General features: G+C 39.8%; 1 protein-coding gene across 5 annotated transcripts; it reads right to left on the reverse strand.

Annotated features, from left to right (window-relative positions):
* Nucleotides 1-4,530: 4,530 nt before the first annotated feature.
* Nucleotides 4,531-24,152, reverse strand: LOC311292027 (oxysterol-binding protein-related protein 1). Of its 5 annotated transcripts, none has more exons than XM_084411460.1 (13): nt 24,037-24,152; nt 22,682-22,771; nt 20,068-20,140; nt 19,755-19,889; nt 15,108-15,205; nt 14,845-15,027; nt 14,591-14,698; nt 14,365-14,454; nt 12,373-12,496; nt 12,092-12,211; nt 9,352-9,475; nt 8,289-8,379; nt 4,531-5,349 (listed from the first exon to the last, which is right to left on the reverse strand). In XM_084411460.1, exons 2-13 carry the CDS (start codon nt 22,738-22,740, stop codon nt 5,247-5,249), a joined length of 1,308 nt encoding a protein of 435 aa, XP_084267586.1. In that variant the 5' UTR covers nt 22,741-22,771; nt 24,037-24,152; the 3' UTR covers nt 4,531-5,246. The 5 variants fall into 5 exon arrangements, with proteins under 5 accessions (XP_084267586.1, XP_084267585.1, XP_084267583.1 ...); XM_084411459.1 differs by having other exon boundaries at nt 24,033-24,152; XM_084411457.1 differs by having other exon boundaries at nt 8,280-8,379; nt 24,033-24,115.
* Nucleotides 24,153-24,453: the final 301 nt, after the last annotated feature.

Here is a 24,453-nt window from a genome sequence, read left to right on the forward strand (position 1 = left end):
AGAGAGTGGAAGAATTTTGGTTCCGGGCAAGAATTCCGTTCAAGCATCGACAGGACTCCGTTAAAAAACTCGAGCAATTATTTTGTGACTGAAAGGGGTTGAAAAAGAACAAGAATCGCCAAACAAAGACTCAACGGGCTAACGAAGCCACTTTCACAGAAATGCTTGGTGTTAAGAAACTGAACTATTGACTTTGAACTGTGCAAACTGTGAAAAGATGCGTATCATCAGTTATCTTACAATAGTCAAATGTATGTTGTGTAAGATATATTTGGTTAAATAATATGTACTCACACTGAATTGTGATCAAGTAATAGGCTACTTGATTTGATGCATTCTGCAAACTGTGTATAGTATTGAATACAATGCTCAATGCTAAACGTTTTAGAATGAAGAATTTTGCTGACTTGTAGAATTGCCTACAAAAACAGCGAACTTTGATGTGCTTGAGCTACCTCTAGATATTATTATTTTTGCCCCATTCTTTTTTTTTCTAGGGTGTTTTTAGCATAAATGGATCAACTCTGGCGGGTCAGGCTGCAGAAAAACGAAAAAAAAAAAGTTTTCGTACACTTAAAGCCACACTGTGTGATATTTGCCCCCATCTAGCGGTGAAATTGTGTATGACTACCCAGTGAATATTAGTTTCTGTTCCTTTCAATTTCGAGGGCGTTTTAACTCCTACGGTGGCCGTATTAATCCAAGATTAACATGGCTTCCGGTTCGACTTCGTCCAATTGCGCCTTTAAAACTATCACCGGTGATCCGTCGCAGCACAGATTTATGTTACAAGGTAAACAATACTTTTTCACCATTGACGTGAGGAAAAGTAACTCAAGTTATACTAGAGGTCGTTCTGGCGTTATGCACAACCATGCTATGGTTAGAATTAGAATTAGAATTAGAATTAGAAACCTTTATTTATCCCACAATGGGGAAATTCGTTTGAGGAGAAAAATACAGCATAACATTAGGAGAGGTGAGGAGAAAAAAGGCAACCCCCAGACTATGCTCCTGTAAGGAGTACAGTTTGGGAACAGTAAAAAACACCTCAGCAACATTAGCACATAATCAGTACACAACATGAACACACAAGACTTGCAACAGGGGAGGGGAGTGGGGAATGGAGGTAACCTAGCATTGGCAAGCAGCCATCCGGTCCTGCAGCCATTTTCGGCGCTGGTCAGACCGGCCTGTCAGACTGGGGGTACAAAGCGTCGAAGGCGAGGGATGGGGGGATGGGGAGGGTGATTGCATATCTGTGTATATGTAAGAGTTTGTGTATGTGTAGGCCTGGAGAGTCGCTACGCCTGACATCCTAATCTAGATGCCTCAGTCCGCAGGATGTCATAGCGATACACAGCAGTTGCCATGGAGTCAACCTTGATCAGGTCCCAGACAGAGTCAACAATCAGCAGGTGTCAGTGGGGAGTGGGGGAAGGAACACAAGAGCGTCTCACAGCAGTGCTCTTCTGGAGGAGTTGTTGTTGCAGCAGCGGCCTCGGCCAAGGCCATTGCTGGTTGAGGGGGGCCGAAAGCAGATAAGATTGGGGTTGTTTGGTCTTGGGACGAGTAGCCGCATTCCAATTTACACAGCTCCTGGTCCATTTGGGTCTCCACGATCCATTTGCCTTTGCAAAGCTGTAAGCTTCTCCAAGATGTTATCAATATTTTGGTTCATAGTCACCAAAGTCACAGTCTGAGTGCTGACAGCTCTGCCCACTGCTTCAATCATGACGGGCAGCCTTGTGGGGTTTTGAACAGCTGTCACCGTCTTCTTAATTCCTCGATAAACCAGGGCAATGCCTAATCCAAACAGCAGAAAACCTGTTATCATGGTTCCGAATAGGTAGATATCTTAAATGTCCTCCACGGAAAGAGCCGCCAGACACACGACCCGCCACCTCTCCCACGCGTCCATCGTGTAGCCAGCTGCGAACGTTCCGGCAGGGCAGTCAGGTTCCCCCGAACCCAAGCTTCTCGTCGAGAAGATGGTGTCAATTGCGTTGAGAGACCAGTTGATCAAATCCATAATTTCTTAGTTTGGAGAGCAGTGCGGAGAGAGTCTCTCAAAGTACAAGACAGTAGACTAGACGAGACGAGAGGAGCAAAGCAGGGGAGATAAGGGAGAGGAGGGTAAGAAAATGCGACCGCCTTCGTTGAGAGCCAAAAGAGAATTCCTCGGAAGTTTTAGACAAGCAACTATAAAACTTCGAATTTACACAAATAGGCTGAATTACCTGTCGAGAAGAAAGCAGGCAACTTCGGCGTCCGTTTTAAAATTTTTGCTCCTCATGAGCTCTTTCCATCTGGGAAAAGTTACTCCAGTATTGACTTTGGTCTTGCTGATTTGCCTGTCGCGTTGACGTTTTAATTTTCTCTTTCGCTTCCTTGGCGACTCTGCTACATGTCCTCGAGTATAGGCGTGATCCTCCATCAGCAATCTTTCAAATCTGCCGGCAGTCGCGAGTAATCTCCCCCTTGCATTCGTCTCTTTATTCACTGAGTGTAAAGCGCGAAAGGCGAAGCTTGAACTTACAGGTATGTCCCTCTTTGGCTAATGTAGTGTAGTAAACCTTTCTTTTTCTTTAAAGAGGTTTAACCAAATTTTATGGAGGACAGAGGGTAATTAACATAATTATTCTTTGATTCATAAGGAAGTCCACCATAAATATCTCTGGCTCGACCCAAAAATAATAGAGACATAGGCTAAACTTTAACTTAAGCTCATTATCCCACCGTTGCCACCAGTGTAGTAAACCTTTCTTTTTCTTTAAAGAGATTTAACCAAATTTTATGGAGGACAGAGGGTACATCACACACCAGACTTTATGGAAAGATCACTTTATTAACAAGTTCATTTAGAAAAATATACTCATGATGTAAAGCAGCATTTAAAGAAGTTTAACAAACATTTACTCAGTACGCTCCCACCAGGACAAACGGCGATACACAAGTGAAACTCCAAAACGTCACTACACTGCACTCCAGTGGTTATCCTCAGCCCCGCACGGCAAAATAGAAATCGTGATCAAACAGCAATCAGTTTATCAAGTGGGAAAATCAGCACGTCCCTAGTCCAGCGTACCCAAAGTACAATGTCCATATAACTTCTAAAACACAAAACCACAACATCACACTCACTCACACATACACACCACACATGAAAGAATTAAAATATAAAACACTTCCCCGTTTCCAGGAAACAAAACAGCGGGGATTTATCTTTTTGTTTGGCGGAATCAAAGCCAAACAAAAAGATAAATCCCCGCATTCATCACAGTAGTTTCAAGATGGAGGGGCAACATGGCGACCGGCATTCGAACCCCTCACCCGTATGTACTTTCAATGGCAGATTATAAACTTACGAGAATACTTTATTACTTGAAAGAAGTAAATATACATTAATGAGCACATATATTTTTGAAAGAACTAAGTGTTTTTTGCTAAGAATCAACCAAAAAAATTACACAGTGTAGCTTTAAGGGCCACCCTATTGGACACTGTCAGTTTTTTTTTTCTTTTTTGGCCGATTCAGCATGCTGAATGTGCGTCGGGCCGTCGGTGAGAGAGATAACTCTGATTGGCTGTTCAGCTTAGCGAACGAGTCAGTGCACGAGAATTAAAGGCGAAAGTTAGTCTAGAAGTCAAGACGGCACAGAGAGATGGCTGTTATAATTTTACGTCATCTTACCTGAACATTTGAATGATTGAATATTTTCATAATAACATGAGATTGATAATTCAAGCAAGCGCTGCTTTGTTGACAGTTTGTATCTACAGTCCTAGTTTCGGTTTCACTTTTTTAATGACGAAAATAGACTATTGACACCTGCTGGTATAGACAGATATTTCCTTTCATGCAGGCACAGAACATGCTTTTTGACAGTCGCCTTTAGGCCTTTTTGTGTGTTCAGGCGCAATTTTCTGGCTAGTTCGCTAGTTCTTTGACGTCGGCTTTGTGTGTCCTGGGCTTAAAGTTTTAACAGTGCATTACACACTTCCCAAACCGCCTCCAGAATACCTTTGGCAATGTTCTAAACATATATGGTCCAAACATGATGGAAAAAGACTGAATTGTCATGCATGCATTCATTTGTACGTTGTACCTTAATTAGCACTACAAATAGCTGTCACTGAGAATACTTATTTCTCTGAGTGTGAAATGGATGTGTTGTATTTTACATTAATTTTAAGGTTTCCAAACAGTTATGAATGGATTTGGATGGATTATTGTGGCCTCTCTTTGTTTCAGCCAGCCACTGCTACTGCATCCAAATGGCCCTAAAGACTTTTTATGGTGGTCTGTATAGAATAAAATTAAAATTATAATAAGCAGGTCTGGAGACGGGGGACGCTGTAGAGCTGAAAGGATGGTGGACCTCATTGGGCCGACTGATCGTAGGGCCAAGTCGGAGCCGGACGGTCGGAAGTCATAGGCTTAGGCCGTCACTCCAAAGACTAGGATGGACTGGTGGGCCTGTAGACCGAGGTCGAGTTGGTGAAGACAGAAGAATGGGGAGATTCGGTGGAATTTACATTACACATTTTATTTTATTCTCCTCCAAACCAATAGATGGCACAGAAGCTCATGGCATCACTATATCATTTACATTTTATCACAATAAAGAAGTTTCAGAAAGCCTTTATTAAGCAACAGTAAAAAGTGTTACATGGAATGAATAAACATTGTGTTTACATGATGAAAATTTTGCACTTTTCAGGGTGCAACGTTTTATGGACATATAACATGAATATACAGAAAAAATGGGCCATTTCTTTTAAGAATTTCAGCAAACCTGCTGATGTCAAAACACGAAAATGTAAAACTTGCTTTTAAATGATGCAATTTATTGTGAATGCAGAGTGTCGTCATTGTCAAACCCAAGCAGATCTTGTGTCCTTCCAAAAGACTCCTCAGCAAAACTTTTCAATATTCACATTAAATCGATTTAAATCTAAGTTGACTAGAGTATTTTCACATCATATATCTTCCGAATATTTATGTCTCACCCTGGAACATTTGAAATGGATGTGAATCATTTGCTCTTTTAATGAGATCCTAATCTATTTAAAGTTGTACAAGAAACACTATTGTAATTTACATCATGATGCCCTTTATCATCTTTGTCAGTTTATCACCATATCAGTGATGCATTTATATAAACTCAATGCATTTCCTCAACAGTAGGACGTTTGTACTGTACATGTACTCCATTCCCCCAGATGTCTGCAGTAGTTTGAGGTCAGTATATGTCAGGCAGTTGTGAGTAGTTCCTGTTCCAGTAGCTGCCGTTGTAGAGCCAATCTGGAGCTTTGGTGTGAGGGCTCGACCCCTGATGAAACCATCTGTGAGTGAACATGAGTTTGATGTTAAGGTGTAGATCAATGCTCAATCATTCTCTCCTCACAATAACTTAACACACAGACTCATGCAGATCGTAATCACTGCTGATGTCTGTAAACACACAGACCCTTTAGGACCATGACACACCAAGACGACTGTTGGGCGTTGGGCCGTCTGTGAGCGTCTGTCAGGGTAGTTTTTGAGGTATGTTCCACATGTCAGCTCTAGCGAGTCAGTGTATAAGAATAAAAGCAAAAGTGATGAAAGCAAGCAAAGAAGTCAAGAAGGCACTGACTAGTCGGGCTTATGTCTGTGGCGGTTCACCCGATTCAGCATGTTGAATGGCCGTCTGTGAGAGAGAGAACTCTGATTGGCTGCTCAGTTTAGCGAATGAGTCAGTGTATGAGAATAAAAGCAAAAGTGATGAAAGCGAGCAAAGTCAAGACAGTACAGACTTAGAAGGCTGTTATAATTTTGAGCTTTCCAATACGCAAATATTTTCATAAAATGAGCCGCCAGGAATGAAGAAAGTGGTCAGTGTGATTGATATTCAAACTGGTAAGCAAGCATTGCTTTGTTCACATTTTGTCTTAGTCCTAGTTTTTTTAATGGCAAATATACACTCACCTAAAGGATTATTAGGAACACCTGTTCAATTTCTCATTAATGCAATTATCTAATCAACCAATCACATGGCAGTTGCTTCAATGCATTTAGGGGTGTGGTCCTGGTCAAGACAATCTCCTGAACTCCAAACTGAATGTCAGAATGGGAAAGAAAGGTGATTTAAGCAATTTTGAGCGTGGCATGGTTGTTGGTGCCAGACGGGCCGGTCTGAGTATTTCACAATCTGCTCAGTTACTGGGATTTTCACGCACAACCATTTCTAGGGTTTACAAAGAATGGTGTGAAAAGGGAAAAACATCCAGTATGCGGCAGTCCTGTGGGCGAAAATGCCTTGTTGATGCTAGAGGTCAGAGGAGAATGGGCCGACTGATTCAAACTGATAGAAGAGCAACTTTGACTGAAATAACCACTCATTACAACCGAGGTATGCAGCAAAGCATTTGTGAAGCCACAACACGCACAACCTTGAGGCGGATGGGCTACAACAGCAGAAGACCCCACCGGGTACCACTCATCTCCACTACAAATAGGAAAAAGAGGCTACAATTTGCACGAGCTCACCAAAATTGGACAGTTGAAGACTGGAAAAATGTTGCCTGGTCTGATGAGTCTCGATTTCTGTTGAGACATTCAGATGGTAGAGTCAGAATTTGGCGTAAACAGAATGAGAACATGGATCCATCATGCCTTGTTACCACTGTGCAGGCTGGTGGTGGTGGTGTAATGGTGTGGGGGATGTTTTCTTGGCACACTTTAGGCCCCTTAGTGCCAATTGGGGATCGCCTACCTGAGCATTGTTTCTGACCATGTCCATCCCTTTATGACCACCATGTACCCATCCTCTGATGGCTACTTCCAGCAGGATAATGCACCATGTCACAAAGCTCGAATCATTTCAAATTGGTTTCTTGAACATGACAATGAGTTCACTGTACTAAAATGGCCCCCACAGTCACCAGATCTCAACCCAATAGAGCATCTTTGGGATGTGTTGGAACGGGAGCTTCGTGCCCTGGATGTGCATCCCACAAATCTCCATCAACTGCAAGATGCTATCCTATCAATATGGGCCAACATTTCTAAAGAATGCTTTCAGTACCTTGTTGAATCAATGCCACGTAGAATTAAGGCAGTTCTGAAGGCGAAAGGGGGTCAAACACAGTATTAGTATGGTGTTCCTAATAATCCTTTAGGTGAGTGTAGACTACTGCTACCTGCTGATTTAGACGGTTATTTCCTTACACGCAGGCACAGAACACACATGCTAATTGACAGTCGGCTGTAGTTTTTGCGGTGTGTTCAAGCACAGCTTTTTGTCCCAGACGCAGTCGCCGCTAGTTCTTTGACGTCGGCTTGGTGTGTGAGGTCTGGAAAATGAGTCAGCTTCTCTAGGTAAACACTGAAATTATACTGCTAAATTAGTTTATCATTATGATAAATGATGATAAAGACAATAATAATTGTTTTGTTCTTAAATTTTACACAGGCATTATGTACCAAAATGTTGCCTACACCCACAACAATTTACATTCATTGTTACATGTGTGATGAAGTTCAAATCTGTGGATTCTCCTCCTGTCTAGAACTAATGAATAATCATTGCTTTACCTGTATAACTGGATCTTAAACTAATGGATCAGGATAAAATCTGTAAGAGTTCATGTCTGGTTGTTGTGCAGATCAACCTCACTTAGTGGAAAGGGGTAGTCGTTTTAGCGCAAAGACACCTCAGTTACGCACTCTGATGCATATTTATTAAAGAGGGCCTATTATGCCCTTTTACAAACTCTTGATGTTGTTTTTAGGCTCTACTAGGACAGGTTTTCATGCTTGAATGTTCATAAAACACCTTATTTTTCCAATATTCTCCATTGTTGCGGCTCCTCTCTTCCCTGTCTGTCAGCAACGCTCTGTTTAGTTCCTGTCTCTGAAAGCCCCTCCTTCTGAAAAGCACACTGTGCTCTGATTGGTCGGCTGGAGCATTGTGTTGTGATTGGTCAAGCACTTCGTGTTTGGGAAATGTCCCGCCTCTTTCCATAACCGTAACAGTTTCAACACACTACTAACTAACTCAACCAGGCCCCGCCCCTTTATTCTGCATATTAATTATTTAAATGAGGAATATTGTGATGTGTTCATTCCCGGAAGAAACTCAAGACTACAATGGAGGCGTTTCAGGGAGTTCAGAAACACTGACACTGATATAGAGAATAACTTTGTTCTTTGCAGACCTTTTTCATGCTGAAACAGCAACAAAATTACACTCTAAAGATGAACATGAAAAAAGCAGAATAGCTTCTCTAACATTTCAAACCTTATTTTCCATTCTTCATTTGATTGAGAGCGATTTTTCCGAGCCATGCGTTGTTTTTCTTCCAGTCTGTTCTTCTCTGCACTGGCTACATCTGTGGAAACAGCAGCAATGCAATATATAATTAAGTCGTTGTATATTATGTCATTATATATAAAGTTGAACAATAACTGATGATGGATGGATCAAGGACTGATGATATGTCGTCCATCATTGAGGTCAGGATGTTGATATACGGTTAATATTAAAGATATATAATATTTAATGAGCACTGCAACAACATTCCAATGTCCATCCATCCATCCATCCATCCATCCATCCATCTTCTACCGCTTATCCGGGGCAGGGTCGCGGGGGCAGCAGTCTAAGAGGGATGCCCAGACTTCCCTCTCCCTAGACACTTCCTCCAGCTCTTCCGGGGGGACACCGAGGCGTTCCCAGGCCAGCCGGGAGACATAGTCTCTCCAGCGTGTCCTAGGTCTTCCCCGGGGTCTCCTCCCGGTGGGACATGCCCGGAACACCTTCCCGGGAAGGCGTCCAGGAGGCATCCGGAAAAGATGCCCGAGCCACCTCAACTGACCCCTCTCGATGTGGAGGAGCAGCGGCTCTACTCTGAGCTCCTTCCGAGTGACCGAGCTTCTCACCCTATCTCTAAGGGATCGCCCAGCCACCCTGCGGAGAAAGCTCATTTCGGCCGCTTGTATCCGGGATCTTGTCCTTTCGGTCATGACCCACAGCTCATGACCATAGTTCACACTAACATTCCAATGTTCCAGCGTTATTTCATTTTCATTTTAGTTGAACTTTTAGTGCTTTTGTTGATGTGCTTTTGTCATTTTAATTAGTTTTATTTGCATTATGTATATGTACAAAACAAGGAGAGTGGTGTTTATGATATATGCACCACATTAATGGTTAATAAAACAGGAGGCTTGACTGCAGGCTCAACATGGGCTTTAGGGACAAGGACAAAACAGGTATCAGCCAAAACTTAACCATCCTGCATTTCAGAAATTGGTTGGATGTTGTTTTATGGGTGAATGAATACAATAAGAGGTTAATGTACCTATGTGTCCGCTCTCCAGTGCTCTGATATCAGGTCTCAGACGACAGTCTGTTTGTGGAAGAACTCGCTCCATCTCTGCATCCAACTCATTCAACTGCAGAGCGAATGATGTAAAGGCATAGTACTGACAGAAAGAGAAAGAAGACAAAGAGGAATAAATGACAGTTTGTCACAAAACAGGAATGTTATTTGTTATGTATTAACAGGGGTTGGTAAAATGCATATAAGAAAATCATTGTCTAGGTACAAACATGTTTGTTTTTTGTCTTCTTGCATATTCAACATTGTTGAATGCTTGATCATGTCTGCCTGACAGTCATTCTTAGGTGATGATTATTATGTAAGGGATAATGTAGTGCGAGGCGGTTGTTATAGCGAATACAACCCCGACAGGCTGATCAGTCTTGAATCAGACTGAAGGGGTTGTATTCGCTATAACAACCGCCTCGCTCTACATTATCCCGCTTATTACATGGCTACTTACCAAATAAATCAATAATGTGACACAAAATATTGATTTAAAAAGGAGTTTATTGATTTAAAAACTATTGTATTGCTTCCGCTAAAGAAAATAGTCTGTTCCGTCTCTACGGTTAGAATCCTGCGTCCATAGCAACGCTCTGTTTTTCATGGCAACGGTGTGTTATACTTAGCAGCGGTCTGTTATCAAGAAATAACACACCGCATTCTACATTAGAATTCAACCAAGCCATGTAATAATATTTTTTTAAATAACTGTACACTTAAATTAGTTCAAAGTCTCGATGGCATTAGTTCTACATCATTTCACCAAAGGTTTTTCAGTTATATATAGCCTGCCTAACTATTGTTGGTAATACCTGTGCATATAATTAAATTACTGTTTGAACCTGATTCTTCTTCTTTGTGCTTCTTCCCACGCACCGTGACAGAAGACCGGACCGAGAAATGGATGAGAGATTCGCCGCCTTAGCCCGTGAAGGGCTTCCCCTTACGGACTTTGCCCTCCATTTTAGCCAGCTTGCTGTAAAGACAATGAGACGGTAAAGTCTCTCTTCTGGATCGGGGAAACTACCATTATCCCGTAGACCTCCCAGACACCTACGGACTTTGCTGGAGGGACGCCGTCATCAGGTGTCTGGACTCTGGAGAGCGTCTACCCCCGATCCCAGCCAAGCCCAAAGCCCAGCCAGTCATCCCTGTGATTGACAGCACCTGAGGCCCCAGAAGACTGGAAGCTTCCACCCGCCGTGACGAGTAAGCTTGTGCCAGAGGAAGGGAAGTCAGAGCACACCATCACCCTGGATTTCCCCTTGGCTCCTTCATCCACTCCGCCTTGGACTATCCTCCTGAGTGTTCCTTGGCTCCTCCCTTCATCGCAACCTTGGTTTCTCCATCCGTCTTCACCAACCTGGTTTCATCTGCCTGCTTCTCCAACCCTCGACTATCCCTTTCACCATCCCTCCACCATCACCGCGTCCCCCTCCCAAACCTCCACCCTTCTCTCTCATCTCTGCGCTTCATTCACGGCGCAAGGTCGTGCCTACCGGGAGAAGGCACCATGTTACACTCCGTCTGTGTCATCTTAGTTTCACTTTCACAGACTAGTATTCATTGGTTCCTGTTTTCCTTTGTTCTGTTCCCGCCACTCGTTTGTCACCTTGGTTCCTAATATGACTTGTGTGATGACCTGGTGAAGTCCGACCGTTAAATGCTACAATTCAAGCTATTCAAGAGTACCCTGCGCCTACTACCAAAAAACAGCTTATGCGTTTTTTGGGTTTAGTAGGTTAGTACCGTTTCTTTTGTCGCAACTTTTCAGCAGTTGTCGTACCACTTACCGATCTTTTGAAAGCCAAGGCAAAGTTCATATGGTCTTCAAATTGTGTGACAGCTTTTGAAAATGTTAAGTCTCTATTGTGTTCATCTGCTGTCCTTGGCTCTTAACTTCTTGGGAGTCATGGGGCTTACATTTTTGGCTCAATTGTCTTGTTTGGTAATTTGCAGGGATTCTTGACTGACCCCTGTTTTAAGGGGAGGAGTGTGATGACCTGTGTCTTTAATGGGGTTTTCCCCAGCGTTGGACGGATTACTCCGCTCTCCCACATGATTACATCAGTGACACGCAGCCTATTTGATTTGATTGCTTCTAAAATTTGCTTGGTTATGTTTCATTTTTGCATGCACCATGATGCCACAGCACATTACATTCCCATGCATTAATCTAGCATGACACTACTGACGCCTGACTGCTACATTACACAGTTTTTGTATAGTTTTCCTTTTGTTAATAAAAAACTTGCTTTAAAAGTTTGGCTTTCTCGGGTGTCCCAATTTTGTTGCGTCCCTTTTGAGCCATGGGGCGTAACACTTGTCATTTGGTTTAGCTGTGTTCACCTTACCTGTGTTTTCAGTGTTCTTTGTCTGGTCTCGTTTATGCTACGTTGATGTTTGCCTGCCTACCTATCATTGGAAATGCCTGTGGATATAATTAAAGTACTATTTGAACCTGATTATTCTTCGTCGGGCTTCTTCTCACAACATACCGTGACAGTTACAGGGTTGTACGATGGCCCATCGACAATGAAACAAATGTTAATTTACACATAAATATTGCTGTGCCCCATAGGGTCACATCTCATATGATCATGATCGATCATGGCAGTCACGTCCAAGTACTTGTGCTCATCTCAAGCCTAAATTAAAGCCACATCATAATAACAAGGGCATTTAATGACAAATAGGGAAATATTCGGCATACTTTTCCCGAGTTGTCCGGTCGCGGTGATATCCTCCAGATGAGCTCACTTCCTGGAATCACCTGCACAGTCTCTGTTTCTGGAGGAGGCATTTCATCCGGCTCCTCGTCCGCATTATTACTCTGCAACATTAGTAAAACACATTACATTAGACATTAATTAATGTTATTAACACCAAGTCAATTTCTGCTCTGACGGTTTAAAATGCATATTTATGTTCAACAACATATTACATAAAAATGTAAAACGAATCAACATTCGTGATCATGATCTCGACAGTCACCTGTGTACTTCCCTTCCTGTCAGAACGCTTTATGTCAGATTTTCTGTGAGCGTCAAACGTCGCTGGATCCACAGAATACAAACACTCCGTCCACTTCCCATAGAGAGCACACACCTTTTTTTTACTGGACAGACATAAAGAAAACGATCGTATTACAGACAGCTTACTGTGTGTGGCTGGCACTTCATTAATGTACACACTTTTGTTTGTTAAAGATTTTCCTTTTGACCAATTGTTAGTTAGATGTAGCTCATTTTTTTTTTCAAGAACAAATTTCATATATAAGTTCAGTCCAATATCAGTCCAAGTCATAGCAAATGTAATGCAAATGCATCACTTGCAATCATGCTATTGTACTGAATATCAGTATGACTGTCACATACAGTATAACATCTTCTGTACCAGGGCCAGAACCACCAGGGGTCTGTCTCAGGCGTCTACCAGCGCTCGTCAATGGCAAAACGACTGAAACAGCCAATCAAACCAAGAAGGCGAGCCTTACTGTTCACAGAATCTGAGCGCAAATTTCAGCACAACATTTGATTTTAACAATCAAAGAGTGCGAGGTAAGATCAATGTTCGCTCAATTTCTTTTTCTCGCTGAGTGAAACGTTTCTCTATTGGGCGCACATTTTTCGCCACCAGACCTGTACAGCGTATGTACTGTAAACACACACACAAAAAAATGGTAACTTTTAAATTTAATGTGCCATTTCTATGTTATTTGACCCTTGATGTAACTTAGTGGTATTAAATCATATTTTTGAAAACAAGCAGTTAATTAAGAAGTCACTAAATTACCCGAGAATTATGTACCAGATTCGAGTACCAGTCTTTACCAAGAAATTCGGTAACACTTTATTTGGATGGTCCCTTTAGAACATTCAGTTAACTATAAGTAACTTTGCAGCTACATGTCAACTAACTCTCACTAGAGTATTAGTGGAATATCTGCTTAATATCTGCAAACTCTTTATTGTGATGGTCCTCCAACAGACACTCTACTGACTATAAGTAACTTTGCAACTACATGTTAACTTATTCTAACCCTAACCCTACTAGTCTACTCATACTCTACTAATACTCTAATGAGAGTTAGTAGACATGTAGGTGCAATGTTACTTATAGACGACAGAATGTGTTAAAGGGACCATCAAAATAAAGTGAAACCAGAAATTCTATTAAAAAAGAATTTACAAAATCTCCAGCAGGACAGTTCAATTCTTTACAGTAATATAATATAGTATGAAATTTTTTTAGCAGTGACACTGACATGGTTTGAGACAATAACGTGTTTTTGTACAGTCAATTATAGGCTACTTGCAGCATTAAGCCATCAAAATTAAATGATTGTTTATTGCTTATGAATTGCCAATATTTTCTTTATCAGGGGTTTTCAAACTTTTTAATGACAAGGAGCCCTAAACAATCCCCTTGTGAGATCAATCCTGTATCAGTAGAATGTCTGTTGGAGGAGCATCACAATAAAGAGTTAGCAGATACTTGACACGTGAGAACAAACCTCATTGGTCTTTGCGGAAACTCAAACGAGCTGCGTAACACAATACATTCTTTGAAGCGTCGAAGTAGCTGTCAATAGAGAGACAGAGAGCTCTAAGATTTAATAAAAAAAACTCTTTATTTGTGTTTCGAAGATAAATGGAAGTCTTATGGGTTTGGAACGACATGAGGCTGAGTAAATGATTACAGAATTTTCATTTTTGGGTGAACTAACACTATAATTCACAATCATTTTGACCCAAAATGGCCTATTTTGTGAATATAAAGTGATAATAAAAGCGAAATGCTCCAGTGCTGTTATATGCAATATCAATCCTCTTTGAACACCTCATATCCAATGAAATTAGTGGATCAGACCTGTTTTAAGTTGTATTTACCACACTACAGTCATGTAAAACTGAATAAGCCTATTAAGAGGCTCTGGGACAAAAAAATCATCAGATATTTGTCATTTAAGTAGTGTTTACATACCTTTTATCCAGTATGTATCCTTCCACTTTATGCAACTCTTTTCCAAACATGCCACACGACTTGAAAGTCAAACAACATCTTTCCCCAGTTCTGTAATAAAAACACAGTGAAATCATTTGTGTGTTTGTCTTCTGCAGTAGTTAGACTCTTTGTTCCTCTCAAACCTTAATAAAGCAACAATGATCTAATTTACACCTAATGATACTCTCATGATATTTGCTCTTACTTATGATTAATAATTTCAACATTTCCATATTGCTCAATCCACAGTTGTCCCATGATGATGTTATGAACACAGCAGGTAGGGTTGGTCCATGTGTAGGCTTCATTGTGACTGCGGAACAACAGATTAGAAATGAATATGTCAGTGATAAAGCTGTTTAATAAATGTTTATGTCTGTGAGAACATGACATGCTCTTGAATACACACATGCTCCTTCTGTTTACTGGTGAACACATGTAAGGCTGAAAACCACTCACTTGGGAAGCTCTAGGGTGATGATCCCACGAGGTTCGGCCTCCACACTCTTTCCCCAGAATTTGAGTTTGGGATAAATGGAGCCATGAAACATGAAGTCGTTCTTTATGCCCTCGGCATGGAAGGCACTGACCGGCGGGTGATGACTGACCTGCTCAGAGATCCATCTGAACCCCAGATCCTCTCTGATGACAGAAGAGACACTGACGTGATCAGCTCACTGGAAACATTGACATGATCAGCTCGTACATGAGCAGACACTGACCTGAGCAGCTCATAGGTTTCTCCCAGCAGAGGGTTGAAGGGTTTGCCGGTCCTCTCCCACTGCGAGGCCACAGCTGACACCGCAAACGCTGCCACACTCTCAAAAATCAAAGAAACCTAACATTACTGACATGTTAAGAGTTTGTTTCAGTTGATGGTAGCAGAGCCATCAGATATACACTGCCGGTCAAAAGTTTTAGATCGGTAAGATTTTTTATGTTTTTAAAAGAAGTATCTTCTGCTCACCGAGGCTGCATTTATTTGATTAAAAATACAAACAAAAACAGTCATATTGTGAAATATTATTCCAATTTAAAACAGCTGTTTTCTATGTGAATATATACTAAAGTGTAATTTATTCCTGTGATCAAAGCTGAATTTTCAGCATCATTACTCCAGTCTTCAGTGTCACATGATCCTTCAGATATCAGTCTAATATGATGATTTGATGCTCAAGAAATATTTATGATTATTATCAATGTTGAAAACAGTATTTCATGATGTTATGATGAATAGAAAGTTCAAAAGAACAGCATTTATCTGAAATGGAAAGCTTTTGTAACATTAAACACTACCGTTCAAAAGTTTGGGGTCAGTAAGGATTTTTATTTTATTTTTGGGGGAAATAAAAAATAAATAAAATCATCAAGGATGAGTTAAACTGATCAAAAGTTACAGTAAAGACATTTATAATGTTAGAAAATATTATATTTTAATAAATGCTGAATTAACTTTCTAGTCATCAAAGAATAAAAAATAATAATAATTGTACACAACTGTTTTCAACATTTAAAATAATGAATGTTGTTTGAGCATCAAATCATCATATTAGACTGATTTCTGAAGGATCATGTGACACTGAAGACTGGAGTAAGAAAATTCAGCTTTGATCACAGGAATAAATTACATTTTAAAATATATTAAAATAGAATTTAAAATATATATATATATATATATTTTTTTTTTATCAAATAAATGCAGCCTTGAGCAGAAGAGACTTATTTTAAAAACATAAAAAATCTTACCGATCTAAAACTTTTGACCAGTATTGTACATTTCAGGTTTATAGTGTATAATTGTTATGCTCAGATCTTTTGCCTGTAGTCATAATTAATTGTATGCATAAAACCTAAAATTCCATCGATGTAATAGCTATTCGCTGCTAATAAAACGCAGTGTATTGTGTATTGCATTTACATAAGATTACATCAAATCTAGATAATGGATTCTGTATGCTGAATAATTAAATGCAAAGCATATAGTATAATTCAGGTCAAAGTTCTGCCAATTATTGTATGACCTCAAAGAAAGTTTTGTGGAAGCATTTTAATCAGTAATTATGTCCCCAATTAAATAAAGCCTTACCAATCTGATACGATCTGGTCCAGTCGCGCAGGCAAAGTTGATCGATCAGCTTGGTCATCTGCATTTTCCGCATCAGATTCGGGCTCGAATCGATAAGGTAGTGCCGACATTATCACCTGTCATTATCGCTTTGGGAACTGATGTTCCAAATATGGTAACGGGCGGGACATTTCCATCACACGCTTAAGGTTTTAGGGCCAATCACAATACACTGGATTGCTGGCCAATCAGAGCACACCGCGCTTTTCAGAATGATGAGCTTTGTAAAAATCGACTCGTTTCAGAAAGGCGGGGCATAGAGGAGCAACAATAATGTACAGTATGTGTAAAGTAATGACTTTTTTACCCTACAACCGCGTAAACACATTGTATTAAACCAAATACACAAAATAATGTTCTTTTATGAGCCATCATATGACCCCTTTAAGGAGTTTGGAAGTCGTCAATTGATTGGTTGAATTCTACAGGATTTCCGTGTGTCTCGTGTTCTTTAAAGGGATAGTTCGGCCAAAAATGATATTTAAGCCATGATTTACTCACCCTCAAGCCGTTCGAGATGTATATGTCAATCTTTTTTCAGACGAACACATTTTCAGTTATTTTAGAAAATGTCTTAGATCTTTCAGTGGTTATAATGTGAAGCTATGGGGTCCACCTCCTTCAAGTCCCAAAATGTGCATGCATCCTTCACAAAAGTAATCCATCCGGCTCCAGGGGGATAAACGAAGGCCTTCTGAGGGTAATCCGTGCGGTTTTGTCGTAAAAATATACATATTTAAAACTTTATAAAAGAAAATAACTGGCTTCCGGTAGCGGTCGACGCGCGTTCACGGAGATGGTTGCTGGCGTATGACGTAGGGCGTAGCGTAGGAAGCGTCGTGACATATGCATCTCGAACGGCTTGAGGGTGAGTAAATCATGGGTTAAATATCATTTTTGGCCAAACTATCCCCTTAACAGTCCACCTGGAAGCAAAGCCGTTGTGATGCCAAACCGCCTCACGGAAGAAGAAAGCCATCGTGTTTACAACTGTGACAATGAGCGCTTATCAAGATCAATTAAACGCTGGATTTTTAAAAGTATGTGAAGTTTGTGGCTCCATTGTTGTAAGTAAACTTGCAAAACATTCATGAATGAATAATTTATTAGATGCACGCCAGTCTGTGAAGAGACATCAACTTTACATTTTCATACCCCCTAAAGGCCCACTGAAGTGCCTTGGAACGCATAGCTTTGTGACACGTTGACGTAATTTCCACTGAAACAGGAAGCTAAGGCGGGACATATTAAATGGCTCCTCCCCCTTTTCAAATAGCCAATAGCCTTTAGTTTACCTTACAGACTGCAAGTCGTATTTGACGGCACCAGCAGTGCGGCTGCATTGTTAATTAGAAAAAATGACGGAAAAAGGCTTCCTGCTGACGAAAACCCTCTCAGTTGCTGGCAAAGATCGTGCAACAACAACTTGACCGTACCTGGCACATCGGTCAGAGATGAGTGTGTGTTTTCATCAGCTAAAAATAGAAAGCGCTCAGCACTCGCTGCAGATCAAGTTGAGCATCTGGTGTTTATGACAAACAATATGTAGATGTGTAGTGAGTAGAAGTGGATTGTTTCTGAATGGCAGTTTGCTGTTTTGTGTTCATGTAGTACTGTCTGTTGAAGCATGTTTTCTCAGGCATAACACAGTTTTATGCACTAATGTAACCTAATTTTCCTTGCATGCACATTAAGGAAATTATATCTTATTTAAGAACAGTTGTTTCAAAAGTTAATGCACTTTAAAAAGTGAATGTCATTTAATTTCAATAAAAGATGCAATGCTTGATTAGGTTTATATTTGCTAATTTCGCTCGCTTGCGCCCTCTTGTGGGCATAGGAGACAATACGGTACTTTTTTACTGTTACATTAAGTATTGCCTTTAGAATTCGAATAATTCGAATTTTGCTAATATTTAATATGAACCATTTTCCAATTTTCCAGCCTAATCTCCAATCCATATTGCTCTGTGACGTGTCACACTCTAAAAAATGCTGGGTTGTTTTAACCCAATTTTGGGTCAAATATGGACAAACCCAAACGTTGGGTTAAAAAAGTAATAAAAAATGTAACCCAACGGCTGGGTTTGTCTATGTTTGACCCAAAGTTGGGTTGAAACAACCCAGCATTTTTTAGAGTGCAATGGTCGCTTTGGCCAGGTGGTATTTATAGCATAGGGGTCGGGACACTTAACATTCTAGAGAGCATTTGATTGGACAGAAGATGTGATGAGAGGCTGAAGTCCACGATGATGTCATAAAAATCTGTGATTCATTTTAGCGGAAGTGAGAGACTGTAAGTTTCTCCTAAAACGAATTTTTTCATTGTTTTGGAACACACCAGCTTATTCATAGCCTTAAGGCCAACATATCATACTAAAAGCTAAAAAACGTAAATTTTGATTTCAGGGGGCTTTTAACATGACGCAGAACAAAACGAACTGTTAGTGATGGGGACGAGACCGCCTATGCCGAGTCCGAGTCAAGACCGAGTCTTTGAGGAAGCAAGTCCGAGTCGAGACCGAGTCTTTAGGAGTCGAGACCAAGACCATAAAAACATGTCAGTTTTCATATTCATGATTTAATATCACCCCAGTTAATAATCAACAGTTAGGCCTACAGACTAAGCTAGATTGGGAATTGTTTAGAGGAGCAGTCTTAACGTCTTATATGGACTATGCTTTTACTATCATTAAAAAAATCCCTACCACATGCATCATCTTCTGCCTATTTTTCTAAACTGCTTCAACAGTGCTGCTCTATCATCAACATGTTAAGCCCACCCTGACTTTTTTAATCATAGTTAGGACATGCAGAGCAATTTCTAGTGGTATGTATTCTAGTGGACTAGTGATGGGAACGAGACCGCCTATGCCGAGTCCGAGTCAAGACCGAGTCTTTGAAGGGTCGAGTCCGAGTCAAGGCCGAGTCTTTGAAGGAACAAGTCCGAGTCGAGTCCGAGAAAACAGAAATTGGTCTCGAGACCGGACTCGAGTAGGCTACTACATCACTACGAACTGTGATTGGTTTCTTTACATGTCAGTTAGATGGCCCTAGGCGGTCCCTGGCCAATGAAAGCTGCGATGGAGTCCAGACCTTCTGCCGTCAGTCTGAAGGTCTGGCTACGCGAGACTAATATAGGCCAGGCTTAAAATGCAAAGCTTTGTTTTACTCAATAGGTACCTGCCCTATTTTTCTCTTCACCAAGGGGTATTTGGCCTAAAAAATTCTAATATATAGTTACCTTCATTCTGTGGATGGAGTCTTGTGACGCGTTGGCCTTCTGGATGAGGTATGTGTGTTCCATGTATTCAGTCAATCTCTGAAGAAAACTCAAAGGCTCATTAAAAATCACTGGCATTGTGATTTTCGACAGTTCCTGTGAAGATTTAAAGATGAGAATAACTGATTAACAGGCTGAATTATAAATAATCTGGCAAAAAACAGCATGCAAACCTTACAGTAAACATTCACAAAAATGATTTCAGATTACAATCAAAATTTTGGAACATAAAGTGCCTGAAGTTGAAGAAATGTGTAAAATTAAATTGACTTACCATCCCGATGCATTTTTTGAGAACGCTCCACATACTGGCATTGTTTCGAGACATAGCAGCGGGAAGAGCCGACCTATTCCAAAACGGATAATGAAACACATTTCAGAATTTGGGGGGACACTAAATGCAATTTATTTAAGCACTTTACATGAGCAATTTACATGAGCAAAAGTGCCGTTGTTCCAAATATTAGAATGGCTGTAGCCTTGTGACACTGCTTATACACAACAGTTCTACAAGTTGACTTTGAGTAACTTTACAGAAGTTCTTCAACGAAAATAGACCAAAGCAGAATCAACCGTTGCAATGTCTCAAAGCAACTCACAGTAGTGACATCAGGTATAAACCCGGCTTAACCCTGTAACTTTTACGTGATGTTGTTCACACAAGAACACCAAGAAGTGAGCAGATAGTCTACCAGCATTGTCTTGAATCACCACACAGACGTCTATCTTTCTGGTTGTCTGCAAGCATTCACAAAGTCTTACAATGAAAAAAATCTAAACATGTCGTATGTCGTTACCTAACAACACTCCTCTGTTACAGTAATGTACTGGCAATGACTGAACTTTACTCCCACTGAACTCTGAGCATTCCTTTAAGTTAACTTTAGGCAGATGAAAGATTATGTCCAATGCATTTATTAGATTGTTTTCTAATATTCTGTGAATGAAATATTAAATTACATTGTGACTGTGTCTCTGATGCAAACAGCACCATCTGACCAAATGACGGACACAACGAGTACAAAAGGACATTTACGAAGAGACGGTTTGACATTTGGTTTGAAGGAGAACCATTTGCTGGTATCTGTAAGTATTGCATTTATTTTTGTGGCACATTTGCTCTCGGGAATAAATCATATTGACAGTTGTTTGTAAGCATCACAAAAGAAGGTATATAAATGAATTCATATTAATATTGGGTCACACTTTATAGGTGTCTTTAATAATTTTTAGGTATGTACTTATTTTGTTGTATTGCAAAACACTTGTGCTGCTATTAAGGTGGATACGGGTTAGGTTAAGGACAGGTATGGTGGTATGGGTAGGTTAAAGGGTGGGTTAAGGGATAAGGTTTACAAAAGTGTAATTATAGATGTTAATTTACTTTAATTTAATTTAATTTAATTACAGCTGTAATTATAAATGCAAGTGTTGTTTTTTTTGGTTTTTTTAAAGTACAATGTAAAAACATGCATGTACACAAAAAGTGCATTGTATATAGTAGTTAAAGACACTTAATGTGAAGTGGAACCTAAACTATAAATGTTCCTCTTTCGGTCTCACTTCATTGGCTGACCATATCAAATATAAGGCTATGTAACACTTTACAATAACAGGGCATGAATATTAATGTATCAATACCTGAATTAATATTTACTTCAACATGAACTCATGATTAGTGAAGATATGAACTTTAACTACATTAACTGATCCTTAACTACAACAGGAGTCATAATGATTCATGCATGAATAACAGCAGCCTTAAACTTGTTAGTACATGTTTGATAGTCAATGCATTAATTAACGTTTAGGGGTAAACTAAATCAATCAGGCTCCATAAGAATAAAAAATAAATACTCTGACTTTGAAATACATTTAAACAATTTATTAGTCATCATTTAAACTATTGACATCAACATTAATTCATGCATTAACTATCAAACATGTACTAACATGTTTAAGAGCGATCCTTAACTCTTCATTGGTTCATTATTAGTTCATATCTTCACTAATCATGAGTTCATGTTGAAGTAACTATTAATTCAGGTATTAGTACATGATTATTCATGCCCTGTTATTGTAAAGTGTTACCCTATAGCAGGGATAGGCAACTCCGGTCCTGGAGGGCCACTGTCCTGCAGAGTTTAGCTCCAACCCTAATTAAACACACCTGAACAAGGCAATCAGTGTTTTCAGGATTACTAGATAGATACAGGCAGGTGAGTTTTTATCAGGGCTGAAGCTAAACTCTGCAGGACAGTGGCCCTCCAGGACCGGAGTTGCCTATCCCTGCCCTATAGTATGACGTTTACCTACATGACTGTATGAATAAATGTAGATGTTATTGCTCCATCACTCATTTCACTAAACTGAACCTGATAAAGGCTGAAGACCCCCTGATCTAGATACTAGAAAACCAATTGTACAACCAAGGATTTAAGTCACATGGATCATGACATTCCCTTAAACTGGCTGGAGAAATGTTTAGATACTTCCTATATTTTGTGTCACAATCAGATATTGTCATAACACAAGCGTAAGATTATGGAGTGCCACAAGGCTCTGTATTAGGTCTTCTATTGTTATAACTGACTCATAATGTGACCATAATTATAGGCTATATTCTTTATGTAGCTAGTTAATTGTTTATTAATTGTTTATTTATTACAATACGCCTGTTAACAATTAACAGGCGTATTGTTTCACTCAGGTAAACACATAAAATGTACTTCATTTGATTACATGAGGTTTTAACTGCATTAACAATACAGCAACAACAATAATACTAATATACAAAAAAAAATGAATCGTTTTTTAACAAAAATAAACAAGGTGTACTTTTTAAAAATGAGATAGGAAAGCCAAATCCCATGATAGAAAAGGTATACCTGTGATTTTTGACTCCATTGCTCTGGGTCGTGTCTCCCTGGCTACCGTCCCCTGACATGATGTCTCAGTCTCTGGGGTCACAGATGAAGCTGTGTCAAAAAAACACCAAACTGTTTACTGATCTGGCTCTAGAAATGCATAAAAGAATAGTAAAACTGTGGTCCTTCAAGGGAAAATTATGAATAGTTCATTATTTTATAAAGATAAACAAATACATAGAATGAAATAGACTGTCAAGACCAGAGCTATTTTATCCAAAAGCAGTGTAAGTAGATGTAGAGAACATTGGTGCCTGTGGTTTCTATGATCTATGCAGGCTTATGATGCTTTCGGGAAACACTGTTTGAGAGATTAAGAGTTGACAGCACTCCTGTTAAGAGAATGTGGACAATTAAAATCAACAAATGGATTTGTATTGGATAAATTCTTTGGATTGCTTTTTTATGCTTAGTTATGAAGCATAAGTTTACGCAAATTATTCACACATTTCTATCACTGAAAAGCATGTCGGATTATGAGATTATAACAGTATTAGATTCAGCAATATGATGACATCTGTCGACTGCAGATGAGCACATGCCCCTTCACCTTAATCAGTTTTGTTTTTCTTTTAAATGTAATGTGCAATTCCACTTTATAAATCCCACAGCTCATCCTGAGGTGATTCATGGGTTTTTCTGGCTTCGGCACGCACTGCTATTTTAAGTGTGTTCATACTGGACTGAACTGCTGAATCCGTCAACTAACAGAGCTCTAAAAATACCACAGCTCAGCTAACTTTAACCTCGCCTATGATAACAACCAAACATATATCCACAATTTAACAAGCATCATGTACTACTGACATCTATCAATACATGTATTTTATAAGTGCTATAAAAGCTGGATGGATAATATGACATAAATAGATGGACTGCATTAAATTAAATAATATAGTTATGTTTATTCATGTGTTGTAATTGGTGACAGAACTAAGTTGTATCTAATTAGATTAGACTCTGCTTACAGCGTGTGTCTGTGATGATGTCACACCTGCAAACACACCGATAACAGGATGCAAAACTGACCCTTGATGTAAAAAAGATCAAATATAGCAATTATTATTTGCTACATATAATATTTGACATGATACATTCAGTGTAAATGTGCAGGTTCTCATCAGGATTAAGGTTACTGTACCTTCAGAGTGACATCATGACAAATGCTACTGTACCGGTCTCATTTACAGTCACTTGACCTGTCTTGACACATACTCTGGGCATACCTCTGACTAAATCTACTGCCCAAATCTTCATTTGACAGTGAAATAAGTGAAAATGTGAGCAGAGAAAAGCAGAAATGTGAATGTACCTGCCTGAATGGCTGCTGAAGGTGTCACCTTGTTTTGCGTCCTCTCTGCTGTTCCTGTGTGTGAGACTGTAGGTGTGTGAACTGGAGCACAGGAGAGACGGGAGTGTGTGTGTGTGTGTGAGGATGTGTTTGCAGAGCTCAGCATAAAGAGGATCGGAGAGCAGCTGATCACACTACACCTGGGCTATGATGAACACACACACTGAGACAACATACACATATACAGCTATAGTACGTACTTCAACTATTTATAAATCAGTAATGTTTTCATAATTATCAGTGTTTTTGCAGAGTTTCTGTAATAAATGTGATTATCTCAATGGCTGTATTTTCACTGCATACTGATGTCATGGGATTCACACCCCAAAACACACATTACAGAGTAAAGATGGGGTGTCTACAACCCTTGTCTAGAAATTAA

Source organism: Rutilus rutilus (assembly GCF_951802725.1).
Source record: "Rutilus rutilus genome assembly, chromosome: 6".
Classification (NCBI taxonomy): Eukaryota; Metazoa; Chordata; class Actinopteri; order Cypriniformes; family Leuciscidae; genus Rutilus; species Rutilus rutilus.

Coding starts and splice junctions, on each gene's coding strand:
- LOC311292027 (XM_084411457.1), bottom strand. CDS start 22,740: ATGTCAGGGGACGGTAGCCAGGGAGACACGACCCAGAGCAATGGAGTC. Junction 19,890..20,067: donor TCAAAAAATGCATCGGGATG/GTAAGTCAATTT, acceptor AAATCTTCACAG/GAACTGTCGAAAATCACAAT. Junction 12,212..12,372: donor ACAGGAAGGGAAGTACACAG/GTGACTGTCGAG, acceptor CTAATGTTGCAG/AGTAATAATGCGGACGAGGA.